Below are 13092 nucleotides of genomic sequence, written 5' to 3' on the forward strand. Positions count from 1 at the left end.
TGTGTGTGAGACAAGGATCTTTTTCATGGAATGGCTCACAAAGCTTATAAACGAAGGCGAAAATATCTGTAAAAAGTACCTGCAAGAAAGGGGCGTGTCTCTAAACAATGAAAGAGTTGGAGAAATTTCTCAACTCGCACAAAAAGTTGAGACCTTCAGCGCGTACTACAAACTCCCAATGACGTGGACAGGTGCAAGGCCCAGATTGTAGACGAGCACGTTATACCCAAACCTTCGACCATCACTGCCATTAAGTGGACTTTGAACCTTATTAGTCCAGCGGAATTGTGAAAAAGCATGTTGTAGCGTCATTATGAGGTTTTTTTTGTTGATTCATTATCTCTGAGCTATCCTGAATCAGAATCAGGCGGGTGCCAGACTAGCACCCTTGAGGAATTTTTTTTAGAGGCAAAAAACAAAATGGCCACCACTGATTTCCGATGAATTTTGTTTTGTGCAATATCTTTACTTCTAATAGACTTAGAAACACAATTTTGGTGACTATTATTATGTTTTAAAGGTCAAAGATTCCAATAATGATGTAATTAAAGTTGTATATATATATGACATGTATCATACTTTGAAGATGGCATCCACCGATAACGATAAAATTCAGATAAAGTCATCGATTTTGCCTTTTTATATGTTTTTGTATTATGAGTTTCGGGTCCCAAGGTCCCCCAGAACTCTACCAGCCTCAACCTTAGATGCCTGATCAATTTCTTTCCTTTTTGTTTCAGGTTGCTGTCATTAACTTTGTAAATAATCATTTCAATAGTGATTGCATATACATAAAGTAACTATTCTTTCTTTTCTTTTTATGTGATGTGACAATAGTAGACTTCTTCTGAAGAGAGTACATCCTGTTTCTTTAACTGCTCTAATGCTTCTAATACATTACTAACTGCTGGCAGAACGAGAATAGAAAAAATCATTAAAAGTAGTATACGTAAGAGGTGATTTGTTTCATGAAAAACTAACCGATTCTAAGTCTATTCTGTGTCACAAAAGCTGTGTATCCACATATACATCCGAACAGCACATAAAGAGGCATGACAAATTAGACAAGCAAGAAGCTCCTCCACAAAAGAAAACACGACGTTCTCATACACGTGAATTTGATTTCAAAAAGCACTATCTTCTGTGGCAATCAATGTGAACAGCTTAATCCTCGAAATCCACAGCGATGGAGAAAAGTGATAAAATGTAGAACAGTCGATCGAGGAAAGAATCAGATTCCATTTAAGCTAAGGATTCTGACTGTTTGTGACCAACGCAATGACATACAAACTGATGATGTACGCCTCCGAGTCCAGGGGGCATTCTCCGACTTGCATGCTGCTGATGCCCAATATCATCTTGATTGCTATAATTCCTTCATGTCACCAAGAACTATACAAATTGCCACTAAAAAGAAAAGCACCCCGACAGATGTTGACACAGCCTTCTTGCACGTCGTCGTGGAGATGGAAAAAGATAAGTGTAAACTTTGGAATTCTGTGGTGCTTCAAGTCATGTACAATTCATTTGGTGGTGATAAGCAGTCACAGCGTCATCTTGTCGAATGTGTAACAGCACATTTTGGATCAGAACTCATAAAGTTGTCAGGAAATGGTTACGCTAATCTACTAGTCTTCAAGGGACATGCACCAAACATCTTGAGAGCAGTGGAGGACACAGACGAAGGAACTCCAGATGTGAAACACATTGTGAAGTGTATCATTCAGGAAACCAAAAATTTGAAAAGTCTGACTATACATACTCAACCCGTATTTCGAATGAGATTGCAGCAGAAGTGGTAAGCCCAACCCTGGCAAATCTCTAAGCAGCAATATCACCAAAATTAGTTGACAGCAACCAAGCCCTTCTCATTGGAAACATTGTTACAAGTTGTGTCACCAATAAGGCAACAAGTCTTCAGATCGCTCTTGGAGTGTTGCTCAGAGAAAAACAGCTGACAGATGAATGCCACGCCTTTGGCATTTGTGCATCATATGACGAAATACTCCGCTTCAAGGCATCAGCTGCACATGCTTCATCAAACAAAGAGCTGAGAGGATTGTTTAACAGCAAAAGTGGCTTAATCCAAACAGTAGCAGACAATTATGATGCTAATGTGTCTTCCCCGAATGGACTTCGTTCTACTCATGCTCTTGCCCTCCTTTTGACCAAATGACTGAAAATGTCACGCCAGAAATTGAAGAGCATCCTCCAACAGTTCCAGTTATCAGACGCATCTCTAAAGGTGAGATGAAGGAACAAATTGTACCACCAATAAGTGTCCACCGGTATAATGGACCAAAACAGCCTGACAGACCCTCCAAACCTGGACCCCATTCAGAACGGATGGCAAGAAGGTGAAGACGGTGCAACTTTGTGTCCAACCACACTCCCACCTGATGTGTCTGCTGCACCGGTCACCATTCTGCAGCTGATTAAGTGTGGATGCTCCACCAGTCGGCCCTGTTCTACAGGGAAGTGTGGTTGTGTGGTAGCACAGATGTCATGTTCGATATTTTGCAGTTGCAGTGGTGAATCATACTGCTGTAACGAACAGACAAGGGCAGTGGCTGCTTATCAGGACGAAGATGATGAAGATTGAACATTGTGTAAAACATTAATAAGGATGCATGTTGCTCCAAATAAAGTTATTATTTGTCAGTCTGAAAATAAAAGTAAATTTCAAAATCATATACTTGTTTTGTCCACTTTTTGTTTGAATTGTTATGTTTATTTACAACGCAAGTTTTACTAGACAAAATCCATGGTCATTGTCAACTGTCCACATGTATCCAAATATATTTGTGTAAAAAGCACAATCCAATATAATAACCAATGTATTAATAATTGCAAATAAGTTACTTCAGCAGTCATAAATACATATTTGGTTGTGACTGTTATTGTATTAATATTTGAAGGTTCATCAAATTCAATTTCTAACTAGAAGTTATCAATGGAACTGCAAAATATCCTTTTTGTCCCCCGTCGCACCACGGAGCGAAAGGGGGACTATGGTTTTCCCCTCCGTCCGTGCGTCCATGTGTCCGTCCGTCCGTCCGTCCGTGCGTAAGCGAAGGAACGCATTCGAATTTGGTGGGTGGGTGCAACCCACATCAAAATCCAAGATGGCCGCCGCCATGTATGTCTGACGCCATGTATGTCTGAACCATGTGAGCGGAATATCTTGAAAAATAAGCAAAGTACCAACTTCTAATCTGGTGTGTGGGTGTATCTAGGCATAAGGAAGAACCCTATTGAAAATTGGGTCGCCACGTCAAAATCCAAGATGGCCGCCGCCATGTATGTCTGAACATTGTGAGCGGAATATCTTGAAAAATAAGCGAAGTTCCAACTTCTAATCTGGTGTGTCGGTGTATCTAGGCATAAGGAAGAACGCTATTGAAAATTGGGTCGCCACGTCAAAATCCAAGATGGCCGCCACCATGTATGTCTGAACCTTGTGAGCGAAATATCATATCATGGCATGTTTTCTGCGTCTTCCACTTTGTCAACTCGCATCACTTCCCCGACGGGGGACCTAGGCGTAACGCTTGTTATATAGGGAAATGGTGGCCATCTTGAAAATATGATACAGGATTAATATGTACACCTTTAATCTTATCATTATCGGATTCCTTGACAATGAAAACATAGAAGTAGACACCAAAATTGTGTTTATAAGTGCATTAGAAGTGAAGATATTGGCAAAAACAGAATTTATCGGAAAGTCGTGGTAGCCATTTTGTTTTTCGCCTCTAAAAAAAATTCCTCAAGGGTGCCAGTCTGGCACCCGTCTGATTAATGCTTGAGGATAGGTCAGAGATGATGAATCAACCAAAAAACTTCATAATGACGCTCAAGCACGCTTTGCCTTGAAATGCCTGTTTGGCATCTGGACTATATGGGATGGCTGGCTGGCTTGGTGATTCGTGTGAACATGGGAGCCTCGTGTGAACATGGCTGGCTTGGTGATTTATTTAATGGATGTATGCAATCGGAAAGATGATGCCGTCATGCCCATCATTCAGGCAGACTTCCCAAAGGGAGACACCGCATCTTGTTTGGGTGTTTCTTAACACTGATGGGAAGGTCATATCTGGGGCTTGTCAGTGTACAGACTAAGTTTACAATTATTATTACATTTACTATTAATCATGTTGGGGGCAGGGGGTATGTGGTGTGTGTGTGTGTGTGTGTGTGTGTGTGTGTGTGTGTGTGTGTGTGTGTGTGTGTGTGTGTGTGTGTGTGTGTGTTCCATTGCCGCCGCTCACTAATTGTATCAACAGGAAAAAGTAGGAACTCATCACCTCACATCCACAGATATTTCTCGTATTTTATATATCTTTGTGAGTCTGATTTGTATCTTAAAACACAACAATTATGGTTAACCATCTCGACATTGCCACTCTTCCATTTGAATGCCGGAAAATTATATGAAAAAGGCTATTTGACTTGCAGGTTTCACACTAGAAATGGCAGGTTAAAAGTGCCCTAAAAAGCAGAAATGAGTCACTGAAAACGCACAATGTGCAAAATGCCTCTTGCATTCATGCATCATTTTGAATGTCTCGAATTGTGTGTGCTCAGGAGAGCCAGAAAACAACATCTGCCCAACCTCAAAATTCAATTTTCAAACTTGTGTCTCCTTCCTCTAAATCCTTGCGACACCTTGCTAAATCTGTCTCGGGCGTATGCTCCCCTCCATCCATCCCTTCCCTCATTTCAAATGGCACCACAGCTGCTCATGAGAAGGCTGAATGCCTCAATTCTGTTTCTTTCCAAATCTCGTCTCCCAAACCCCAATCTCTCTCTGTACCCAGCCTTCCCTGTCGTACCCTCCTGCTCCTGGACTATGTGCGTTTGCACCTGAGAAGGTGGAGAAGTTTCTTTCAACCCTCAACTCTGACTCTGCCGCTGGATCGGACGACATCAGCTCACGTGTCCTATAAACCTGCTCTGCTGCTCCTGCCCATTCTCTCTGTGCGCTTTTTTCACACTGTCATTTCCATCAGGTCATCATCCATCTGTTTGGAAATCAGCCAATATCACAGCATTACATTACAGAGGTGCCGAAACGGATCCCCTCAACCACAGACCTATCAGCTTACTTCCAAGCATCAGCAAAGTCATGGAATCCATCATCGCAGTTGATATAAATCCTTCCTTTTCTGCAATGAAGGTAAGGGGATTCATCTGTCTCCCTCCATTTTGTCGCTCAGCTCTGCTGTTGGCGTCCCCCCCCCCCCCCTATTTCGCCTGTTCTATCTTGATCCATCCTGTGTTCTCAGCCTTCCATGACCCTTGACTTTGCACACAAAAAAAAAAAAAACTAAATAAACAGAAGGAATATTTTCCGCTTTAAATACCACACCATCTTTGTGGACTTTATACAAATTTGTTTCTTGATGACAACATACATTAAATTAAACACTATATATATATTAGGCCTATATCACCCATATCACGAATATCAAACCTATATCACGATAATGAACCTCATTATCATGATTATCGCGATATCATGATAATATCAAAGAAGAAAAAGACAAAATGTCATAGCCCCTGCCGTGGTTTTAGTAATTTTGCTGTACGGAGTTAAAGACCGCCAGTCAGCCATCTTTGGTCGAATTACAAAACAAAATCTTCGGCATATGTGTACTCATGTATTGTCTTTGTGCCAAGTTTGAAGAAAATTTGACCATGCATGGCCGAGAAATTGTTGGAGACACGTTTAAGTAACAAATTCCTGCCAGTCGGCTATATTGGATCTGATCTTGAAAGCAATGACGTGCATAATGTAAGCCATAATTCGTTATCTGTGCGCCAAGTTTGAACAACATCGGCAAATGCATGTCTGAGAAATGGTTGAGGATGTGTTTATCATAGGTTTTTTTTTTTTGTGGAAATAAAATGGCCGCCAGTCGTCCATCTTTGATCGTATCGCGAAACAAAATGATGTGTATATGTATACCATCATGTGTTGCCTGTGTGCCAAGTATGAACAAAATCGGTCTACACACGATCTCCGAGATGTGGTTGCAGACAAACGAACACACGAGACCAAATCCATAAGCCCCATTTCGGACTAAGTCCAATGGGGGATAATAATGTAATTTGTGCCTTGAGAACCATGTATCATACAATAACAATCCACATAAAAACAAACTGAATAGCCATAGTTACCTATGTTCATACTCTTTACTAATAACTGTGTTGCCATTTGTTTAAAGTCAAACCTCATTTTACCCGACACAAAATCGCTTTGCTCCGTTTGCAGAATGACTGGACAAGCAGTTTGTGGTTGATACGGAATGTGTGGCTTGGCAAGCGATAGCAAGCAACTCGCTAACGGAACACACAGAGCAAGCAGCTCGCAAACAGAACACAAAGAGCAAGCGGCTCGCTAACAGAACACACCAAACGGTGCCCAAAAAAGGCCAACCCCCGCCCTGCGGAGAAAAATGGCCTCTAAAGGCGGTTCCTTGTCTTCAAAGCCAAAACTCCACATACCGAGTAAGCTCACCTTGTCGATCTTTAACATAATGTTGCCTTTAGTGCTCAACTTCGCACACAGACAAACCAAACTCAAACGGATTAGCGATTTCGACGAGTATATTAATTGGTTGTTTGTTTTAATGTTTATTATTTAATGATATACCATTTAAATTACATATTGGAGAACATACATTCCATATTATATCACCTCCTTTATTTTATAGTGCTGCATTTAATACAGGTACTGTATAACTTTTGAGAGAAACTAAACACACAAACCGCTCAAAGCAGTCAATAAACCATCAACATCTGGGTTCAAGGTGCGTTCTACTGTGCAGCACCTATCGCCATAACAAATATGGATTATTATCGTTAACGCGTTAGTAAATCTAAAGCACGATTATCGCCCAGCACTAATATATGTATGCGTGTATATAGTCATGGCCAAAAATATTGGCACCCTTGCACTTTTTTTCAAATAATGCACCATTTCTTCCAGAATATGAATGAATGAATGAATATGAATGATCGTTTTAAGGCCATTTTCCCCGCTAGAGCAGGGGTTAGCCTTGCGGGCCCCATGACAATCATGGTTCCCTGTTTGAGGCAATGTTTTTATGTTTAAAGTTCAGTTTATGTTCTTCCAGAAAATAGTTGAAATTAAAAAATGTTTTGGTATCCACATATGTATTTCTTTGGTTTGCACTGGAACAAGACAAAAAAATGCTGAAAAAATTACTAAATCTTAGCTTATTCCGCAGGGAAATCCTAAAATGGCCCGGACAATATTATTGGCACCTTTTAGAACGTGTTAGAAAAAAATTAGATTTCAAGCAGGTGATTCTCCTTTGCTTTGGAATTGAACTCAGCTGTGGTGAGTTGCAGGTCCCTGCAATATTAAAATCATTCATTCAACCAGTTTGAATAGAAAAAAAGGAGTCATTCTGCTGTTTCGTGTCACTGTGTGTACAGCAATGAGCATGGAGAAAAGAAAGAAAACCAGAGAATTGTCTGAGGAGGTCAGACCCAAGATTGTAGCCAAGCATGGATGATCCTAAGGCTACAAGTATCTCCAGAGACATTCATGTTCCTGTGTCCACCGTATGCAATGTTATCAGGAAGTATAAGGCCCATGGCACTGGAGCTAACCTCCCTGGATGTGGCCGCAAGAGAAACCTTGATCGAAGATTGCAGCGAAGGATTGTTCAAATAGTGGCGAAAGCACCTTGATCAACTGCCAAACAGATTCAAGCTGACCTTCAGACACAAGGTATGAAAGTTTCAACTCACACCATCAGTCACCAACTTAATGAAAAGGGGTTCTATGGTAGGAGACCCAGGAGGACCCCACTCCTGAGGGAGAGACATAAGAAAGCCTGATTGCCAAAACACACCTGAACAAGCCAAAATCCTTCTGGGAGAATGTCCTGTGGACAGATAAGACCAAATTAGAGCTTTTTGGTAAAGCACATCATCTCTATGTTTCCAGAAAACAAAATTAAGCCTTCAAAGAAAAGAACACCTTCCCTACAGTCAAACATGAGGAGGTTCAATGATGTTTTAGGGTTGCTGTGCTGCCCCTGGCACTGGGTGCCTTGAATGTGTGCATGGCATCATGAAATCAGGAGATTACCAAGGCATTTTGGAGCACAATGCTGAACCCAGTGTCAGAAAGCTGGGTCTCCGTCAAAGGTCATGGATCTTGCAGCAGGCCAATGACCCCAAACACACTTCAAAAAGCACCCAGGAATGAAGAACCACCTTTAGAGGCCATTTTTCCCTGCAGAGCAGGGGTTGGCCTTTTTCAGGCACCGTGGTCCCCTTTTTTGGGCACCGTGGTCCCCTTTTTAGGCACCGTGGTCCCCTTTTTGAAGCGATGTTTTTATGGCCGAATGCCCTTCCTGCCACCAACCCTGTTAGTCACCTCTTGCAACACACAGGGAATTACCAGTGAACTGGTACTCAAGCACCCAGGAATGGTTCAAGACAAAACGCTGGACTGTTCTGAAGTGGCCAGCAACGAGTCCAGATCTAATTCCCATTGAACACCTGTGGGGATCTGAAAACAGCAGTTGGGAGAAAGCACCCTTCAAATCTGGGAGAACTGGAGCAGTTTGCACACGAAGAGTGGGCCAAAGTGCGAGTAGAGAGGGGTAGGAAGCTCATTCATGGCTATAGGAAGCACTTGACTGCAGTTATTTTGTCCAAAGGCTGTGCTACCAAATATTAAGTCTTGGGTGTCAATAATTTTGTCAATGTTATTTCTTTTTATTTTCTGATTTTAAAGGATATATTAAGTTCTGAATCAAAAACAAAGGTTCTGTAATATTAACAGTGAAATAAAGAATTGTGGAGCCCAAATACTTTTGTCAATTTCAACTTATTTTTAGAGGAAATTGTGAGTTATTTGAAAAAGGTGAAAGGGTGCCAATATTTTTGGACACGACTGTATATACACGCACGCATGTATGTATGTATGTATGTATGTATGTATGTATGTATGTATAGATGGGTAATGCTGCTTGGCATTACCCATCTAAGTACTTAGCTTATGATACTTCTCCATGATCTTTAGACGTTGCATGGAAGAAGGTACTATCAAAGGTAAAACTCGTAGAACTTCAACACTAAGATGGCCACATCTAGTCATTCAGTTTCCATCATGAATGCAGAAGGAGCACGCGTCTATTTTAAAAAGATCGGCTCAACAAGTTAATCGTTTCCATCCACAGGCCCATTGTCAATGAGAAAAGGATGTTTCTTTTGAAAGGCAAGGAAATATTAACATTGGGAATAGCACTCCGATGGTGAGGCTATTTCATCAAGTTTGGCATGCATAGTTTCCATAGAGCTTCATACGCTATTAACAACACTTTGCCAACATCTTTCCACAGGAGAGTATCAAAAAAAACCCCCCAAAAAAACCTGGATTTCAACCACCAACCTCTCGATGACTATTTTTTTCTTTGCAAAACCAAAACGCATATTAAAAGTCATGCTGCATGGAATTTGGTCTCTAATTTCAGCACAAAAAACAGTTAACTTTCTGCCAAAGCTCCTGCAAGGTCCACTGGGATAGCTGGTTTAACAGCCTCTCCAAAGAGATCTGGCTCCAATGCACAAAGGACTGAACTTGTTTTTGTTTTCCATGTGCTAGGCCAATGTGAAAAGGAATGCAGATATAGATCAAAATATTGAATGAGCACATCAAGAAAGGGTGCACGTCCTTACACGTCCGGGCTGCACGATCTCCGGGTGACCGGCCAAGCTGTACTGAATCTGCATCAATTTCTGGAAGTTGTCCTTGAAAGGGTGACATGAAGGCAAGAAAGGATTAATTTCATTAAAAGGCACAGATAACACGGTACAACACTTTTCCAACTGTTTCAATCTATATTCCTTGGAACAATAGTTTTTGCTTTGTGACATCAATAAGCATTTTTTGGTGAACTTACCCCTTGCTTCATGCATTCATTGGCGTGTTCAGCGACCTCTCTTACTACTGAAAGGGCCGCTGTTGAAGGGGGTGGGGGCAACAAAATCAAGAAAGCATTACACCGAGAAGGAACAGAACATGTGTTGTGGGGTAAGGGTGACAGGGTAGTGGGAGGAGGTGGGGTGAAGTAGACCAAATAAATTAAAACTCAAGGGAAGAAAATGACATCAATAAAGCAAAGCACGTTACTTGCGCTCCTATTTCCCACAGGCATGCAAACAAAACACACCTTTGTGTCCTTCTCCCCTTCAGGAATATTGGCTCATTGAAAATAATCCAAATCAACTCGTACGTCGATAAACACGACAATAAAAATGAAACAAAAATGAAAAAGATTTATACATACACACTCCACAGAACTTTGTATCACAAAGCAATTGGACTTTCACAAAGGGTTACCGTTCAAAGAAGGAACATAAATTCCTGGTCATCAAAGATTCAAACCTAACATTCTGAAAACTGTCAAGCAGTCTGAAACTCAAATACTTCGTGCTAAAATATTTTGCAATCTCATAAACCAGGATAATGAGCACCGACTGAGCAGCTTCTGTTACATGTTCGTTAACCTTTACCCTTACATATACAGACTTGCATGCAGCCAGGAAGAGTTTTATTGAATCGTTTTCAGGTCATTTTGCAATACGTCAAGCAGCTGAAATCTTCTATTATTTTTGTTTCCAAAATGCATGCTTTGTTTACATTGCAAAATAATAATAAAAAACTGACAAACGATTTTCTTAAGATAAAGGTTGGATAACTCCACCAGAACAAAGCTTCACAGCTTGCAAACAGTCATGGAAGAAGAAGAACAGGGCTTCGTTCCATGAAACAAAATTGATCGTTTCTCTTCCGTATTCAGTTTTTTCCTGCAATATGTGCAGGTGCTATCATCTGAACATAGTGCAGGACATATTTCTTTATCTGAATATAGTGTTGGACAGATATCATACATGGAATACAGTATTTGATAGATGCTATCAAATACATGTGGTTCAGGACAGATATTGTCACGACACGTAGTGCAAGCCAGACGTTATAATCTGCGCAAAGCAAATAACCCATCCACTCTCACACAAAGAATCCCTGTCCCTCTTATTGGATGACTTTTGGCAAGCTTGCCGAAGCACTGTCAGAAAAATCTCAGAAAACAAGTTTTGCAGACAGACCAAAAGCAAGAAAATAGTGCAAACTCGATGAAAGATTGAAAACAAAAAGTTAAGAAGTAAAGACAAAGAAAGGGATAAAAAAAGAGAACAAGAGGCAAGACAGTCAAAAAGCCTGGAGATTAGGACAGGCAAAAAATTAAAGCGAAATCAAAAAAAACCATCAAGAACATATTTATTAGAAAGTTGTAAAATGGTACAAAGACCTCGAAGGCCGCACGTCGACCCGAATGGTTCCTGTTGTAGTTCACTAGCGATATTCCCAACTTGGGTAGCCTCAAAATAAACCAAGACTCGGCAAGAGAACACGTTAACTGCCATCAAACTTAGTAGCATGAATAACAAAACCGAAGCCTACATTTCCCTCCAGTTATCAACAGTCATTAAAATCAAACATAAATTAAATGCATGAGGCAGATTCTTTTTTGAAATTTCCTGCACAATATTTTAATCCCAATTCACTTATACACCTGTAAAATAAAACACAAACACACAGGCACAATCACATGGATACTTTGAGACCTATTTGGTCTCTGTTCTACCTCCTCAAACCCACCCAGTGTGGAGATAGCAGCCAACAGCACCTTGCACATGCACATGCGTGCGCGCGCACACGCACACATACACTGAGGGAGAGGGTGGGGGGCTGAGATTTGGCAGACCCAAGGAGAAGGAGGGACCTGAGCTTTGGTGGACCCGAATGGAAGGCCACCTGAATGGAAGGGGCCTGGGATTTAGCGGACCCGAGTGGAAGGAGGAACCCGAGTGGAAAGGGGAATGGGGGGGCTGGGATTTGGCAGATCTGAGTGGAAAGGGAGCCTGGGATTTGGTGGACCTGAGTGGAAGGAGGTGGGGGGGGGGGGGGGGGTAGCTGAGAAAGATGAGGACCGGTGGTGATGACGCACGCAAGCACGCGCGTGCGCACGCACGCACGCACACACACCCTTTATTAAAGGCCCAAAAATTTAAACAGTCGTATCACAACAATATTAATATTTATTCTTATTTGCAATCCAGACACAAAACAAAAGTATAGACTTAAAGGTCTTTCCAAACTATACCTCGAGTGCCTTCAAAATCTTCCGACTCTTGTGACAAGTGCTTTAGATAATCTGCAAAATAAACAAATCACACTGGCATATGCTCTCAAATAATGTAAAAAATAAAAATAAAAATAAAAAAGTGTCCAAAACGGTTTCTCTTGGGGACACTAGAGGTTTCAATTGATGCCACTCAACCCACTTGTGCTGCACCACGGTGGAGGTGGGTGCTGTCAGGCAGGGCAGTGTGGTACCACCGTGCATACAAGCAGCCCACCTGTGAGCAACAGCTGATACTGAGGGATCCTCTGCACCGGTTTGAGCAAGTAGTGCCGCAAGGCGAGGTTGGCACAACGAGGGCTTGCCTGCAGGATGCACCAGGGATGTTGGTAATAAGACAGCGTTCAAAGAGATAAAACCAACAAACGGACCAGTACTTCATTTAAAATTGTCGCAATATTGTTTCCCATCCCAGCATTTTAATGTAGCCGGCGCAACTTAATCTCACCAATACTTCACCCAATTTTTTTTTTAAGCAGAATACAAAATTTGCTCATTTCACGACATCCAAATTTTCGCATTTTGTCTTCCACACCAAATTGTGGCCAAATATAAAGATGCAGTAAACCTTGCCTATGATCCTGTGGCCATTTTTGCTTTGCTGAAGAGGTGGCAGTTCAACAAATGTTTCACTATATAATTTCTCCTCTACATGGATAAAATATGTAATGCAGTTAGTGATCATTCATCCCATACCCCTCTGATCATAGAGAAGGGAAAGGAGGGGAAATCAAGGGCACCTACAGTGCCTTCAGAAAGTATTCGCACCCCTTGACTTTTTCACATTTTGTTGTGTTACAACCTGAATTTAAAATTGATAAAATTGAGATTTTTTTTG

General features: G+C 41.3%; 1 protein-coding gene across 1 annotated transcript in view; it reads right to left on the reverse strand.

Annotated features, from left to right (window-relative positions):
* The window catches only part of FGD6 (FYVE, RhoGEF and PH domain containing 6), an 86852-nt gene that overhangs the window by 17444 nt on the left and 56316 nt on the right, over window positions 1-13092 (reverse strand). The window contains exons 9-12 of the mRNA XM_068113142.2: window positions 12472-12559; window positions 12216-12266; window positions 9951-10009; window positions 9727-9798 (exon numbers count right to left, since the gene is read on the reverse strand). Coding sequence (XP_067969243.2) covers window positions 9727-9798; window positions 9951-10009; window positions 12216-12266; window positions 12472-12559 — 270 coding nt within the window. The remainder of the gene's footprint in view (window positions 1-9726; window positions 9799-9950; window positions 10010-12215; window positions 12267-12471; window positions 12560-13092) is intronic.

This window comes from Myxine glutinosa, chromosome 4, assembly GCF_964187855.1.
Source record: "Myxine glutinosa chromosome 4, kmMyxGlut1.1, whole genome shotgun sequence".
Taxonomy (NCBI): Eukaryota; Metazoa; Chordata; class Myxini; order Myxiniformes; family Myxinidae; genus Myxine; species Myxine glutinosa.